At 41.5% G+C, this 15,463-nt stretch overlaps 1 protein-coding gene across 1 annotated transcript in view; it reads right to left on the bottom strand.

The window, feature by feature from the left end:
• The window catches only part of CACNA1C (calcium voltage-gated channel subunit alpha1 C), a 409,783-nt gene that overhangs the window by 122,167 nt on the left and 272,153 nt on the right, over positions 1-15,463 (bottom strand). The window contains exon 9 of the mRNA XM_059471692.1: positions 14,165-14,337. Within this exon, the coding sequence (XP_059327675.1) occupies positions 14,165-14,337 (173 nt within the window). The remainder of the gene's footprint in view (positions 1-14,164; positions 14,338-15,463) is intronic.

Here is a 15,463-nt window from a genome sequence, read left to right as displayed (position 1 = left end):
CCACATGCAGACTACTGCACACCTATAAATGCATTACCTTGCTACTAATTAATCTTCCTGGGACTTATTTTACTGTAACAAACTCCTCAGCTAGTTTGAACAGCTGCCATTTCCCTTCTTTTTATAGCAATATTGACAGTAATATGCTGGGTTACATAAATATTTGTTCATTACAGCCAGTGAGTGGAATGCACGTGCACAGAGGACCAAGTAATGGGCACAGTCAAACTGCTGGCCCTGCCAAGTGACAGCCTTTGCCAGTGGCACACATGTTCTGTTCTGGATTTGATAGGAAGAACTTCAAGTCTCTTTGCATTTCCTGCCTGAAGGACAATGCTTTTCTTTGCATAACCTGTGGTTTGTCAAAATATCTCGTAAGCACAGGGCATGGGACTCACCCAAAAGTAGACTTTGCAGAAAGGAGTCTAACTCTCTGCTGAAAAGGGCAAAAGGGGCAGTGTCCCTGGATAACTGCTGTGCTGCTGAGCAAACACCTGAGTCTGCTGCAGGAGCCCATTCCATGCAGAGAATCTGCCTGCAAGGGCAATGCAAGCGACTCTCTCAGTCCCTGTGGCTGAAGGAGGACAGACTGGCTGGGTCACAGGGGGACAGAGGTGCTACCAGAACACACCTTGAAAGATGTCCCTCTCCTGAATCTGGATCCTCCTGTGACCTCCTAAACTGATTTTCCTGTCTGATAAATGACTTGCATCGTTTGCCTTGCTAGGAGCAACAATTAAGGTGCTAAAGTGCAAGGCATTTATTTGCCAGGACATGGTTTATGGTGTTTCTTTTGCCAGTATAATACTTTTAGCAACCTCTCTTGTTCCCCACAGAATTCTGAAGCAGTTCAAGGATGGACAGACAAAATGAAGGAAAGGCAAAACTACTGAGGATCTATGACTCTTTCAACAGCATTTTGTGAACAAATTACAACAGCCCATTTGAAAGAGCTCAACAAATTTTCTCTCTCATTCTTTATGATTTTTAGTAGAGGAACTAGAACGGGCAGCAGAGCCATCAAATGCTCCTGAAACAACACCACAAAACTATATGTGGGCACAAAAAGCAGGACCATCTCACTAGAAAAACAGAAGGATTCCATTATTGCAGGCTGGTCTTGCAGACACCTTGGAAATGGGGGCATGAGAGCTGCAAACCCTGCAGATAATGTGTTGGGAAGTGATATAAACATTGATCATGAGCAAAATAACTAATGGCAAAGGAAGTGCCCTGGAGACAGCAGAAACCACAAAAAAACCCCAAAACCTCTCTGCTTTTTGTGCCTCTAATAATCATGAAGTTTCTCATATTTCTCACTGGAATTGCTGTTAATGAAAATTGACAGGACACAGGTTTTAAGCACAAATGTAGTTTCAAAGCAGCCCATTTGCTGGGTTCTGCAACTGCAGCTCATTCTGCAGTTCCTGTTCATGGGGAACTTCTGCATCTGCCCACCTACACAAATATACACCTGCATGCTGGGGTGGTAACTCTGATTAGGATCTCTACTTCAGCAGCAGCATCTTTGTTCCTACAGAGCACAGCCCTGTGAATCCATCCTCCCCGCAGAGTCTGGGAGAAACAAAAAGATTATAGAAGCTCCTTCCAAGCTGATCTGCTTAGGTCATCAAAAACTCTCCAGGGAGTCTGGGTGTCTGCTTTACACCTGGACTGCTGAGCTTCAAAGTGACTGAGATGCAGCTCTGGCTGTTTTATGACATTCCTGCCTGTCAAAGGCCATTTCAAGATGGGTGATGCCTGAGAACTCGGTGAGTGGCCTACAATTTGTGATCTACAGCACATAAGAGGATAGGTGGGAACAGCAGGGACTGCTTGGGTGGTGCAGTGGGTGGGAAATCATGTCCTGGTAGCTCTCAATGGACATTTTCCCCAGAGGAAGCCTGCACAACCCTACACCCAGGGATCTTAGGCAGGAATTGTGCCAATGAGAAGGCGTATCTTCTCTGGTATAGAAGAAGGATAGTATTATCCAGGAGGCTGGCTCTTGTTGGCAGACAAAACCAAACAAAAAACCCCCAAACCCTGAAAAAACAAACACCAAAACAAACCAAACGCAAAAACCCCAACAAAACAACAACCCCCCCAACCCCTCCCTCAAAAAAAAAAAAAAAACAAACCAAAAAACCCAAAGAAAAGTGAATGTGATGGGAAAACTAGGCTGTATTATTTCAAAGGACAAGCAGAACAACTGAGTAGTGACTGGGACATAGGCAAAGAGATGGTAAGAAGGAAAAAGTGACTGAGAATTTTAATCTGAAATACCAATCTGCAAGCTGGAAGAGTTCAGTGTGCTCCCTGCATTTGGGAAAACCCAATTTAGGAGTAGTGTTTAAAATATTTAGGCATTAATCTTATGAAGAAAAAACAGCATCAAGGCCCTGTCCATCTGAACAGACAGTGCCTGACTGAGATGAGTGCTCAGCAAGTGGAGACATTTTCTAATAGCAGGATTCATGTGGGATGTGTGAGAAGGCTTATGGATGATGCTTTCCTTGATGGCAAACAATCAAGCAATTCAGTTCTCTGATCAACAGACACAGCAACACATACATTTAGAGATTTAGGTCTCTCCAGAAGCAGGGCTCTGTGAAAGCACCAACCCCTTGGTTGGTTCTTGCACCACACTGAACAGATTCAATCCAGCCTCATGACCTGAAATGGAGCTCACCTCTCCAGTTTTGAAGCCCTGCTCTGTTACATTTCTTCTGTGCCTAGTAAATAAAATGCTTTGGATTTTGTGTGCTGCTCCTGCATGTGGTGTTCTCTCAGACACTTTTGCTAACATATTGACTAGTCTGATACTAGACATTATAATCACAATATCATGAGTCAGAAGCACGAGACATGCTAGCTGGGCAGGCTGTGTGTTACTGTGCAGCCAGGAGAAAAGCAAAAATTGAAGTTAAAGAGCCTTGCCTCTGAAGTCAGCTTGTCAAACATATGATTAAAGCTTCCCTACCTTTTGAGCAAGGCATTGAGAATAGGCTAATTACCCAGAGCCAAACAAAGAGGCATTTTATAGTGGCCTTGAAATAATAGATTCCTGGTTTGCAAATACTTGCAGCATGCAGGAGAATGAGGGACTGATAACAACAGCTTGAGTTAAGCTTCGTGTGGGCAGGTGTTATGCAAGCTGCCCTCACACAGCTGTGTTAAAACAAGTCACTCATGACCTGGCATAGCCCTGATATTCAGCTCCTGGTTTTTCCAACAGCCACATAATACACTTACATTTTGATCTGCACATCTGTGAGGATCCAGCAGCTCTGCCTCTGCATTCTTGTTCTGATGCTTAACCCTTCTGCTACTTCAGACCAGGGATTTTAATGTAGCTGGTAACATCCTCACCCTGATCCAGAGGGCCCCCTATCCTTGGGTTCACTACAAGTCCTTTACAGTTTGAACTTAGAGTGATATGTCTGAGTGCAGACCCTCCTCAAGTGGAAAAGGAGAAGAGAGATGCATCATGCTGCGGTTTGTGAATTTTTAAAATGAGAGTGAGGATGTGAGCAGCCCTACGAATGCCTGTGGGCACTAAACCTGAATTTGAATTTAGGCCTCAAGATCAGAAAGGCCAATTCTTTAATCTGTTGTCTTGTCTCCACAATCCTGCTAACTGCAGAGCTGCTGTCATCAGCAGGCAGACTCAGTCACAGCTATTTTCAGTTCAGTTCCTCAGTTGGAAACATTTTCCTTCCCCCGCCACCTCTCCAGGCTTGATGTTGTCTATGAGATAACTGGCATGGAGAGACCTGCTTTTCTCCCCAGCAGCAAACACAAGAGATACAGCAGAGATTTTTATCCCCCTCGCAGACTGCACTGAGTGGATAGCCAGCAAGCAGAAGGGAGCAGGCACAGAGTGAGGGTGTGACTGCTGCTCCCCTGGAGCCGTGCCTGCACCAGGGTCCTGCTGCAAGCTTCCCAAAGCACTGAGAGGGGCTGGGTGCCATTCACAGCTGTCAGCTCCCCTCAGCTGCTCAGCCCTGGCTGCCAGTTTGGTTACATGTGTGCCAGTTCAGCTGTGTAATGTCACCCAGACTCCCTGTGTCTGAGCTGTGCCTCAGATCTCCCGTCAGGTACAGCTCATTGCTCAGCTCCACCGCAGCGCCCATTCAACAGCAGGGTCAGTGTTCCAGCCCCACTTGTGTTTAAAACAAAATACTTTTATATTTGCCTTGCTCTGTGCTTGCTTGTGAATTGACTTAAGCAAGGGATGAGCTACCCAAGCTGCCGGGCAGTCAGGGCTGGGCAAGGTGGAGGAAATGAGATTTTCCCCAGGAGAGCTCTACTAACACACCTCCTTCATCCCTCAGTCTGTCCTGGGCTCTTCAGACTTCCTGCTCTGAGCCCTTCCCAAGAGCTCTTGGTCTGGGCTTCAGTGTTTACCTCTCTGCACATGAATCTTCAAGTTATAAAATAAAATACATAAGGGAAGGCAGAGATAGGTCATGATGAATAACCACTTAGACAAGGAAGAAACAAAACATCATACCAGAACAATTTCTGTTACAGCTGGTTCCAACACACTCTTCTAAGACATTCAGCTTATAGGATCAGTATTGAAGGTTCTACTTTGTACTAAACTTTTCCTACATGTCTTTGGACTAACCACACTCAATTGCCTTTTCTGAGGCACTGGATGACATTTTTGACACCCCATTTGGGATATTCCTTCCAACTATCCAACTTCTAACACTGCAAGAATATAAGCCTCAGCTGCTATACTTGACCTGTCAGTGCACAATGAAAGTCTTGGGTATGATGAGGTGTCTAAATTGGCATTAGATTAATGTGTTTAGTCAGTTGAACCCCATCTTTACTAGTTTTGATTTCCTGTAAAAAAGGAAATACATACAACATACTTTTAATTTCTGTATATACAGTGCCAGACACACTGTGGCTTTGATCTTGGCTGACATTACTGTAATAAAACTGGTTCTCATCCCCAGCAGTTGTTTCTAACTCAAAACACATGCTTCATGTCCCTCAGCTACTGTTCCTGAGCACGACAGCCCCTCTCCTGACAGCTCTTCATGCCACATCAAAACAATGCTCAGGATTTCAGCTATCAGTCCTGCTCAGCAGTGCTTTCTTCTCAGTGAAGAGGCTCTTGAGACTACATCTGCAATGGTGACTTACTTTAAATCACTGACTATGGGCCATTCTCACCGACTGCAGCAGGAACTGCTGAATACTCCATAGTTTTTAAAACCACTTTGTAAGTGTCCTTGCAAAGATTTAAGAGCACACTTTAGGCATCTGATTAAAAAATGAAATAAGAAATGATCTTGCTCTATGAATACTCAGCTTGGGGGGTTTGTGGCATTTCTTCCAAAACTTTTCTGTGGAGATGCTGGTACCAAATGCTTTCTATGCCTCTCTAACCATAGGAAATAAAGCAATTCATCAGAAGGCATGGCAAAGGCAGCTTTCTCACAGAGTAATGTTCTTTCCTGAGGAGTAGAACCAGTGTCAATGGATAAATCTTGACAGCTTCAAGAAACACTTGCCAGCAGGGCAGATAGAGATAAAATTATTTGCACAAAGGTGTCTTTGCCAGCTATATAAACAATTGATTCCCTCTAAAGCCTTACCTTCAGAGATATTTCTATGTAACAAACTGGTACTATAAGAGAATTCCTACATCAACACAAGTCTCTCTTCTAGCAGGGAAAACAGAGGTGGTATCTCCTCAGTCAGTCTTTGCTAGGGAAATAGCTTTTATAGTGGACAAAGTCAATGCCCCATCAACATTAATGTCAGTCTCTCTGTGCTATAGCTGGTCACACACCACTGCTCCAGCAGCTCTCAGTATAAAATTCTTTGTGCTTCAGGGCACAAGAACCTGGGCAGGGAGGAACTGGAAGGACCTGTGAGTTGAACAAGATGAGCCAAATTCTCAGCTGCAAGAGAGCAAGAGTGCTGTAGATCACCATAAAATTTTTTTCAGTCAGGGAGCATATTATAGGAAGAGCTTTTTTCCCAAGATATAAACTACAGTAACCTGGAAGCTCATCTAATTGCTGTAACCTTTGATGCCTGCAAGGAGCAAGAAGAAAAAAATGAGCCTGTGGGCAAAAATGAGCACAGTTTTGGAGTTTAGTCTCCATGCTGGTTTCCATTCTCCCATGCAGAAGTGGCACAGAGATTTGGTGCTCATCCCAGTGACCCTCTGAGGATCAGGTAATTATCTCAGAGCTGCTCACTCAGTGAGCTGGCTGAAGGAGTCAGGCACACGCCTGAATGTAGCCCACCTTTCCAAAATGGAGGAATTTCCCTGCTTCCTAGAAACATTTTTCCCTCTTCACGAGTTTATATCAGGCCTTCTGATGCTCTGTTGGAACAAATTACTGCTGAATTATAGGTTGTTAGATTGGCCACATCTTTGTCCTGAATACCAGCAGCTTCTTCTTTTGCTCTCTGTTCAAACAAAGGGAACATTGTTTTCTCCACACCGTGCTTTGACAGAAAATGCAGGCTTGGGCTAAACTGCTTTAACATCTTGTTGGGTTAGGTGGGATTTACCTCCCTAGAAGTAATTTACTAGTAGAGAAGGAAGGGGAAGAAGGTTTTCAAATGGTTGCTTGCTTTTTGTTTTTTGTTCAAATCTTCGAGACAGAAAGAAAGAAAAACTGGGAAGTTGTGAAATCTACAGGACAATGAACCTAAAAGCTGCTTTTGCTAAAGGCTGGGTTATTAAATTATATTGCTAACAAAAACCAGAAAACCAGACCTTTGGAGTGAACCATCCATACATTCAGGGGAACAAAAAAACTCTTGTATTTCTTACAATGATTGGTATGATTACTGTGAATTGTCAGAGAAGGAAAATAGTTCAAAACCACCCTGATGAAACTTGGAAACGCCTTATGTGATGCAATCCAGGATCAAAATTCTGCTCTTTCTGCTCTAGAGGCCAGAAAATGGTGTGAGAGCCTGTGCCACTGGCACTGTGGGGGTGATCATGAGAACATAATTTAGCTTTCCTGCGTCTTTTTTTTTTCTTGGACAAAGGAGTCCAGAAAAATATTTAACTCCTCTCCAAATATCACCCTGCATACACATATTTCAAGAACCAATGTTTTAGCTGAATAATTTTAAAGCATAATTTAAACCCTCAAGTTTTAAATTTCACTTTGTTGAGAAGAATAACTTTTTTCCCCCAAGCATTTCCTCTTGGAAATGGAGAAAGACAAAACAATCAAGGATAAGGATCTACTTGCTTCCTTGTTTTTTCACTCACAATAAAAAAAAAAAAATATGGCAACTTATTAAGAGAGTCAGGAAGAAAATCTACTCTCAGTTTTGATTTTATTCCAATAGAAAAAAGCCAGATGTTGACATCATAGTTTTGTTGACATTGATGGAAAGGTGGAAGAGGAATCACCCTAAGTGATCTTTTTCTTTGTTACTTGCGCTGCACAGAAATTATAAAATGAAAATGATACTTGGAAATGGCAGCTTGACTTTCACCTACATCACTGAAGATCATCGCCCTGTGTATTCTGCTACCACAGCTACCTACAGGGTCACTATAAAGCCTCACAAATGCTATTAAAAAAAAAAAAAATTATTATTCCTGACCTATATAGCTCTTCCTTTTTAGGATATCAGAGTTTACCTGGATTTGACCACACATTTATTTCAGTATAAACCACATGTTTGTAATGACTGTGGATCCCATTCATGCCAGACACAACTGCATTTTAGCCAGTGGAATGCAGCACTGGGCAAACAGTGCTCAGGGGAGTGCCCAGTGCTGTAAGTGATTTCAGATACCTCACACTCTCCCTTTGGTGGATGCCAGTTACACAGTACTGAAGTGATGTGTGAGCACTGAGAGCCTCTGTGCTCCAAGACCTCACACTGGGCAACCTTTTGGAGTGCTGACATGAGCATGTTTTGTTATTGACCTTGGATGAAACCGATTGGGGCCCAAGTCCTTACCCAGGCAAAATCCCCAGGAATTTCAGTACAAATTTTGCCCGAGGACTGTAGGAGTGATTCAGACTAATGTGAGAACTAATGTCCTGGAAGCTTTTTCTAGGCAGCATTCTAATTATAGACTCAAGCTTGACATCTGTAGCACAAACCCATGCTGCATTTTGCAACCTGAGCCTCTCTGTGAGGAACCACAAAAAAAACCACAAAGCTGACTTATCATTCACAAAGGCCTTTCATTAGGTTTCCTCAGACTCTGGTATTTAAATTAAGAGCAGTGTATGAGCTGTTTCAAAAGATGACAAGGTAGGAAAATGCCACTGGGTTTATTTTCTATTGGGCACAGCACACAGCTGGGAGCTGCTGTCACTCCTGTCCAAACAAACCATATGTTGGAACCTCTGCACATTAATACATGGATTTTTTTCCCCCTAGAACAACCTGTTGGCACAGTATACACTTCTTTTGTCCCTCTGTCTCCAGGTGAAAGAGAATAGATCTATCCCAGTTGCTAAACTTATGAAGTACCTATCAGGTGCCCTTGGGAAATGCCTGCAAATTGTTGGCACTGCAGCTCATCTCTTCTGGGTTACCAGATGATTATTTTCCACATCAGTGGACAATGATAAAAGTAGAAGAGATTGTGCTTTCTTCCTCTTTAGATGAGGTGTTGACAGACAATAAATCATTTCACAAGACTGGCATTGATTTCCTTGTATTTGGATATGGAAAGCAAAATGCAACCACCTTCTATGATGCCTTTCTCAAGCCACCAACTTTTGGAGGAATTAAATTAGTAAGGGTTTCATTTTCCAGTCTGTGCCTCTTAGAGCTTTTGTTTAGATGATCTTAAATTCCATGCAAGCTCCATGTGGATTTTTAAAATTGCTTTTTGACAATATCTGCACCTGCCTGTCAAGGGGTGGTTGTCCATGTCCTTCCATGTGTATATAAAATACATCAAGACAGATTCCGTGGATGAAACTAGAATAATGCAGGATGAACTAATTTGCTGTTGGCAAACAAGTTCAAGTATGCTCTGCTAAACAGAAATTAACTCAGAACAGCCTCTTTTTGCTCATACAGTAAGAAGACGGGTTTTAAGGCAGTGAGGGTCAAGACTGGATGTAAAATATATATCTTTTAAATATCCACTCTCTCATTTTCCCCTCTGCATCTTCCATGTTGATTCCCCAGCTGTGCACTTGCCCATTAAATTTCATTGCATAAGATGGACCAAGAGTATTTTAGGCCACCCTGAAATTTTAGCTTGCAATCCAGTCTTTGAAAATGCTTCCTACCTTAGACATCATCCCAGAGTATAATGATATTTTATTTCAGGCTGAAAGTAATAAGCCAGTAAAGTCAGAACACTAAACACATAATTTGGAGGCCACTGAGCAGGCTGACATATGAAATTATGAATTATGACATATGAAATTACTAAATATACAAATTAAAGAAATGTACAAATTGAAGTTGGTGTTCTTTTACCTTGGTATCATGACTAGATCTGTACACAGAACTCTCTCTGTCCAACAGCTCCACATCACTAACTTTCCCAAAGGGTTGCACAGAATTTAGTGACAGCTTTCATTAAAGTCTGTGGAGGGTATTTTGTACATAACCTCACTGAAATCAACAGAGTCTCTTTGTGGTGCATAAATTGACTGTGCAAAAGGAAATCAAGTCAACAGGAATTGGATAGATAAATCATAAAATGCCTGGACTTTTAGGTACAGGTGGTCATGCTTTTTTCCCTGTTACTTAATAGAGTCAAACTACTATTGGAGTTCTTAGAAAATAAAGCCCTGTTTGGGTTGAAATTACTAAGGCTTCTATTTCTAGAGTTCTAAAACTCTTCCCTTCTATTTAAACTACCATCTCTTCTGTTCTCATTTATGGCCTGATGTGCAGAAGCACGAATTGTTCCCATGAAAGACAGAGATTTTCCAAAAGCTGTAATGGTCTAAGAGGTACCAATTTCTCCTGAAATTTTGCTTTTTCTGCTGAAAAGTTCTTCCTTGTCTCAAAATAATTTTTTTTTCCAGGGAAGACTCTCATAAATCTGTGATTAAATGCAGTCTAATTCCCAGTTATGGAGATGTTCAAAAGAAACAGTGGTTGAAAGAGTGAGACAAAACCTATAGACCACCAAAACGTTAGGTTGTCATTGACTCCTTAGAGGCAGCAAACTCAGATGTTAATGTACATTTCCAAAGGTCACTAAGGCACTACAGCAATGCTCCGAAGGTGAAGACTGAGGACTATTTCTTTTAAAACTGATTAATTTTTAATATATATTTTAAAATCTGCCTGTATGTCTGTACTTTTTGTCTTCACTTGTGCACTATTCCCACTTCAACAGAGGCATAAATCTGCATGTACAGACACACTTTTCATTATTTAATGTACCACCTGAAATATCATATGATTTTGATCGGCAACACATTGATTTGTACTGGATTTTTTTCTGCTGTGCTACACGAAAACTTAATTATCTACAGCCATCAGTTCCATTACAATAGGGCCTTGAAGAATGATTAGACTTTTAATTTTAGTAGGGTAAGCTACTTGCAAATCAGTTCCTGAATTTACAGTACAATGTTGGATATGACTTAACAAGAAGGATTAATTGTCTGGAATCATGGAATGCCTTTACAAACCAGTTGGGGTTTTTTACTTTTAGGGACTCTGTTGACATTAGTGAGGTCAGACTCTCACATGGTGGCACCAAATAGAACTGAAATAAAGGAAACAGAGGGATGACAAAATCTGAGCACTCAGAAACATGAAATTATTTTGCCCTGCCCATTCATAGATTATTTGTGAACCCCACTGCAGCCTGTGGGAGTTTTGCCAATCAATTTCAATAGGAGGAGAATCTGGGTTGAACTGAAGTTTTCTGCTTCTGCCGACAGCAAGAGAAGCATTCCAGACCACTCTCAGGAAGGGAAAATAAAAGTGCAAATTCCCAGTAACTGCGGCAACAGGAGGGGCAGTTTTCTTTGCCATCCTGTAATTTTGATGGCAAATTTTGTAACTTTCTCCCCCCATCAAATTAAAGCTTTCTTGCCTTGTGGAAGGCATGTCAGGGAAAGAGCACAGAACAAGACCATCAACACAAACTGCCCCGAGAAGCCTTTTCACATTTCCCACCTCACATCTGTCACAATGGCAAATCCATGTTTGCAAACAGCATGGAAAAACTGCCTTAAATGTGGCAATTCCTCAAAAGACAGGGAATTAGCTCAGCCTGCTCTGTGAATGTCTCTCAGTCCATGTGAGTGAAAAGAGTCAATGAGCTCCCTCAGCAAAGTGCCAAGACCTCTGCTATGGAGAGAAGAGCTCAAGACTGCACAGGCTGTCCAACTCTGGTTGCATTTATCTTCCTTTTTTACCCTTTCCTTTACTAAGGTCCTCTCTGCTGTATCCTTGGACTTAGTAACTTCATTAAGGGCTGCAAACACCCAGTGAGGCTTTGGGCAAGGTTTGAGAGCCTCAGGAAAGCAGCAGCATATGCAAAATATGGCTGATGATGCCCTAAGGACTGTCGCAGGCAGTGAAACCAAAAGGGGATGCAAGTGAGTTTCTCTTCCCTTCCACCTCGTGTCCTCTGTTTTACAGGAGGCAGTGCCCATGCTGACAAGTGGGCAGCACTCTCTACAAAGTTAAAAGACAGCAAAATCTGCCTCTGTAGCTGCCAAGGACAAAGAAAAGATGAGAAACATATGTTCTCTGTGTTTGGGATGATTCAGTGTAGGTAGACTACCTGGGTCAGAGCCCAGATGGTGTAAACTGCTGAGTCTCAGAACTTACATTAGCTGAGTCTCTAGATTAATAAGTATTTTTTATTTGAACTTCTGAACTATTCTGATACTTTTTATTAAAAAAAAAAAAGCCAAGCCTCCAAACTACCTACAAGGGAAAAGCAAAGAAGCCAAAACTGATGTGAGCTCTTTAAAGTATTGGTGCGAATCAGTGTCAGAGCTCAGGCAGGAGCACGTGTCCTCTGAGCATCAGTGCAACACCTCTGATGCAAAGGCCACACCTGAAGTTTTTTGAGCTAACACAGCAGCTTAAGGAGGTCTGAACTACCCTGCGTGCTTCAGTCATCTGTCATTTGAAATTCTCAGGGCTGATACCTCAAAAGTCAACATCAATTAGTCACTGAACAAAGTGTGCTTGAAAGGGCAGTCACAGTCAGCCATGGAGTTCAGATGCTGTGCTAGTTACAGAAGGTGATGAGATTTGATGAGCACTTGAACAAAAGACACTGAAGGTGCACAGGAGGCAACTGAGCTAAACATAACAAAACAAGGAAGACATTGTAGTCTTGGTGATGTAAGCTTGGACTGAGACTAGGTGGGATTCAAATGTCTTGGGAACACTCAAGCCAAAGGGATTCATGAGGGAATTTACATCTGTGCCATCTGTCCTTCACTTATTTTGTAAATGGCTTTTGGAAGAGAAATAATGCCATCTTTCTCTTCCAATTTAACCCTACTGGTGATTGACTGCTGGCAGGAATGCCAAAGCATTCAACCCAGGAGATAACACACCAAAAATAAACCTCACCCTAAACAAAATGCCCTGCCCTGTCACTTACTCACAGTACCTTTACTGTGATGTCATCTTAAGCGGAAACCATTACTTCTCAGTTCTTCTGACTCAGATGTGAGAGGACTAATTTTGATAAACCATGTCTTACAAAACTCACCTTATCAAATTGACCAGGAAGAACTGACAGCAAGCTGGAGATGTGTTACCTTTCACTTCTTAATATCACCACCCACAAAAGGGGCTTGTTAGCTCAAATATGGATTGACCACACTCAACAATACATGCAGTGAATCCTCAACTGATTTGTTCATGTATGGTATGCCACTGAGTAGCAAATTTTGGACATGATTAATATAATTATTTCTGGATGATTGCTGAGGTGAAAGTAAACTATATGAACTATGAAAATACCAGCATAAAAATCAAAATAATCTGATTTGGAAAAAGTCTAAGCAAGTCACCACAGTGACTGCTTCAAGTCCAGATACCTAAGTATTGTGGGTATAACCTGATATCAACCACTCAAATTGTTTTTTTAAGAAGAACTTCATTGTTTTGGCAACAATAGTGATTACTAATATTCTAAAGGTCATGAACATCTATTAAAAATCTTGCTGAAGAAAGAAAAACACAACTTTGCCATGTCCAATCTTCCTGTTACTGGAAGATATGTTTGTGATGGGATCATCCCATAGACTTTGATTGTTTGATGGGAAGGCTGATATCTAGGGACATGTTTAATGTCTTGTCTTCCAAAACCAAACAAAGAAAATGCACATTCCTGTGATGAAAGCCAAGAGTAGAGCCATTGTCCATGGGCTTTGTAAAGGTTCCAAGTCTGACATTTCCCAAGTGCACAACCAGCAATGACAACTGCTAAGTGCTCTGAAGTGTTACACAGCTCGTGTTGGTAAAAGAGAAGGTGGCAGAAGATTCAATAATGGTAATAAAATGTTGGGGAAGGACTGCTTTCCTCAAACCCTTCCTTCTTCAGGATTTCTAATAAGGGGTTGTTGGTGAATTTGCACTTTGTACAAACCCCTTGTCAAGTCCAAAAAAGAAGAGTAAGAAATAACACCCTTAGAAGAAATGTCAGAGAGCTTAACCCATCCTGGCAAAAGCAAACACAAGTCCACTGATTTCAGTGGAGTTACAGATGTCCCCCTTAAGGTACAACAGAGCTGATTTGGCCCTTTTGCCATACTGTATCTCTGCTTTCCCTGAGAAACCTTTGCTTCCAAAGGAACCAACCATGTGCAAAGCGCCTGCAACAATGAGCTTCAATTAAATAAATGAATATAGGGCACACTTGTATTTTAAAACTTTTCTCAGTAGTGGACTGTACCAGCAAGTATTGATCTTTCATCTGTTTAATTTCAGGATCTAATGACCCTATCACAGACTAAACACTGATCTGCAGAATATCAAGTATTGTACACGTATTTCTGCTTCCCATGGTTTCCCACAAGCACTAAACTGGAATCATGTATAAGCATATTGCATGTCTCAGAAAGAACTTGTTCTTCCTTAGAAGCCACCTCAGCACTACAGCAGATGGGCACAGGCTTTGTGGCTAAAAGCATGGAGAGAGACAGAGAAGGAGAGAGAGAAAAAGAAAGAGAAGAAAGTTGCTTACTGTTTCGAGGCTTCTCCTCATCCATGCCTTCATCTTCATTTTCTGGATCAATATCTTCTGCTTGAGTTATCCAGTCTAAGTATCCCTTCAGATCCTCCTCTAGCTGCTGCTTTTCCCGAAGCTTCTGGAAATCACCTCGAGCCTTAGCCTTTTCTCTTTCTTTGGAAAACTCCCTAGCAAGAGGGAGGGAGGGACAGGACATGGGTGGAAAGGAGGAAGAGATGGAAGAAAAACAATGGGTTAGATTGATTTCCACCAGAAAGTCTCCTCAGTCTGTGTAGCACATCCAGCTGTTTCTATTCTCTCCAGACAAACACATGTATGGAGCATCCTTGCTGTGCACACAGATGTAAAACAGCTGGAGTGTCCACATATCCATCAACACTTAGCAAAAGACTGATACCTTTTTCAAAACTTTCCTTCTCAGCATTTGATTGACAATTCAAATAAAACATATATGTGACATTTATGTACAATTTTGTGTACAATACCAGGCATTTTCTAACATTCTGTAAACACTTGATATTCTCCAACAGTTATCTACAAATGTCTGCATGAATAATGGTTAAAGATGAACTGTTTGACAATAATCTGACATCTGGAGAGTGAGCTGGTGGCTCTAATTTCTAGCCAGGCTTCAATCACTATTTAAGATTTTATATTTCATCACAACTGAATTGGGCTAGTTCAAGTGTAATTAATGGTACTCACAATCCTGTACACGTTTAATTATGGACTATTTCATCCACAGTAAGGGGAAATATAGTTAAAAACTCAGACCTCAAAGTTTTACTGAAGACTTTCAACATTCAAGGGTGTTATCTAACACGAAATAGATTTTTCAAATCTCACACTGGATGGACAAATACGATAAATTATGGATAGACAAAACTAATAGAGTCTGCCAGAAAGTGGACAGGGCAAGACATTTGATGATAGTTTTATGAAAGAACATTGTTGGGAATACAGACTTAAAAGAGGGCATAAGAAAAGAATTTCCTGTTGCTTTGTTATGATTCTCGGCTTTGCCTTCTTTTTGGCTGCAGTGCTGTTTCTTCTCCTCTTTCAGCAATAATTTTTTTCAAGAAATGCTGACCTCCCTTATTTAGAGACTCATGTGGTTCTAACCCAGGTTTTAACACTTGTATTTTAAAAAGTAAGTTTAATGATTGTGAAAATTGCTGGAGCAAGAATTCTTAAGCACTAAGTCTTATATCTGTTGAAGCAGATCACTACACAAGACACACAGAGCAGATAATACAGGCCACTCTTTCTAGGAAAAGAGGTAAAGCCATTCTC

This window comes from Ammospiza nelsoni, chromosome 5 (assembly GCF_027579445.1).
Source record: "Ammospiza nelsoni isolate bAmmNel1 chromosome 5, bAmmNel1.pri, whole genome shotgun sequence".
Taxonomy (NCBI): domain Eukaryota; kingdom Metazoa; phylum Chordata; class Aves; order Passeriformes; family Passerellidae; genus Ammospiza; species Ammospiza nelsoni.
Note: the sequence above shows the minus strand (reverse complement) of the source record. Positions and strands in the feature narration are given on the sequence as shown.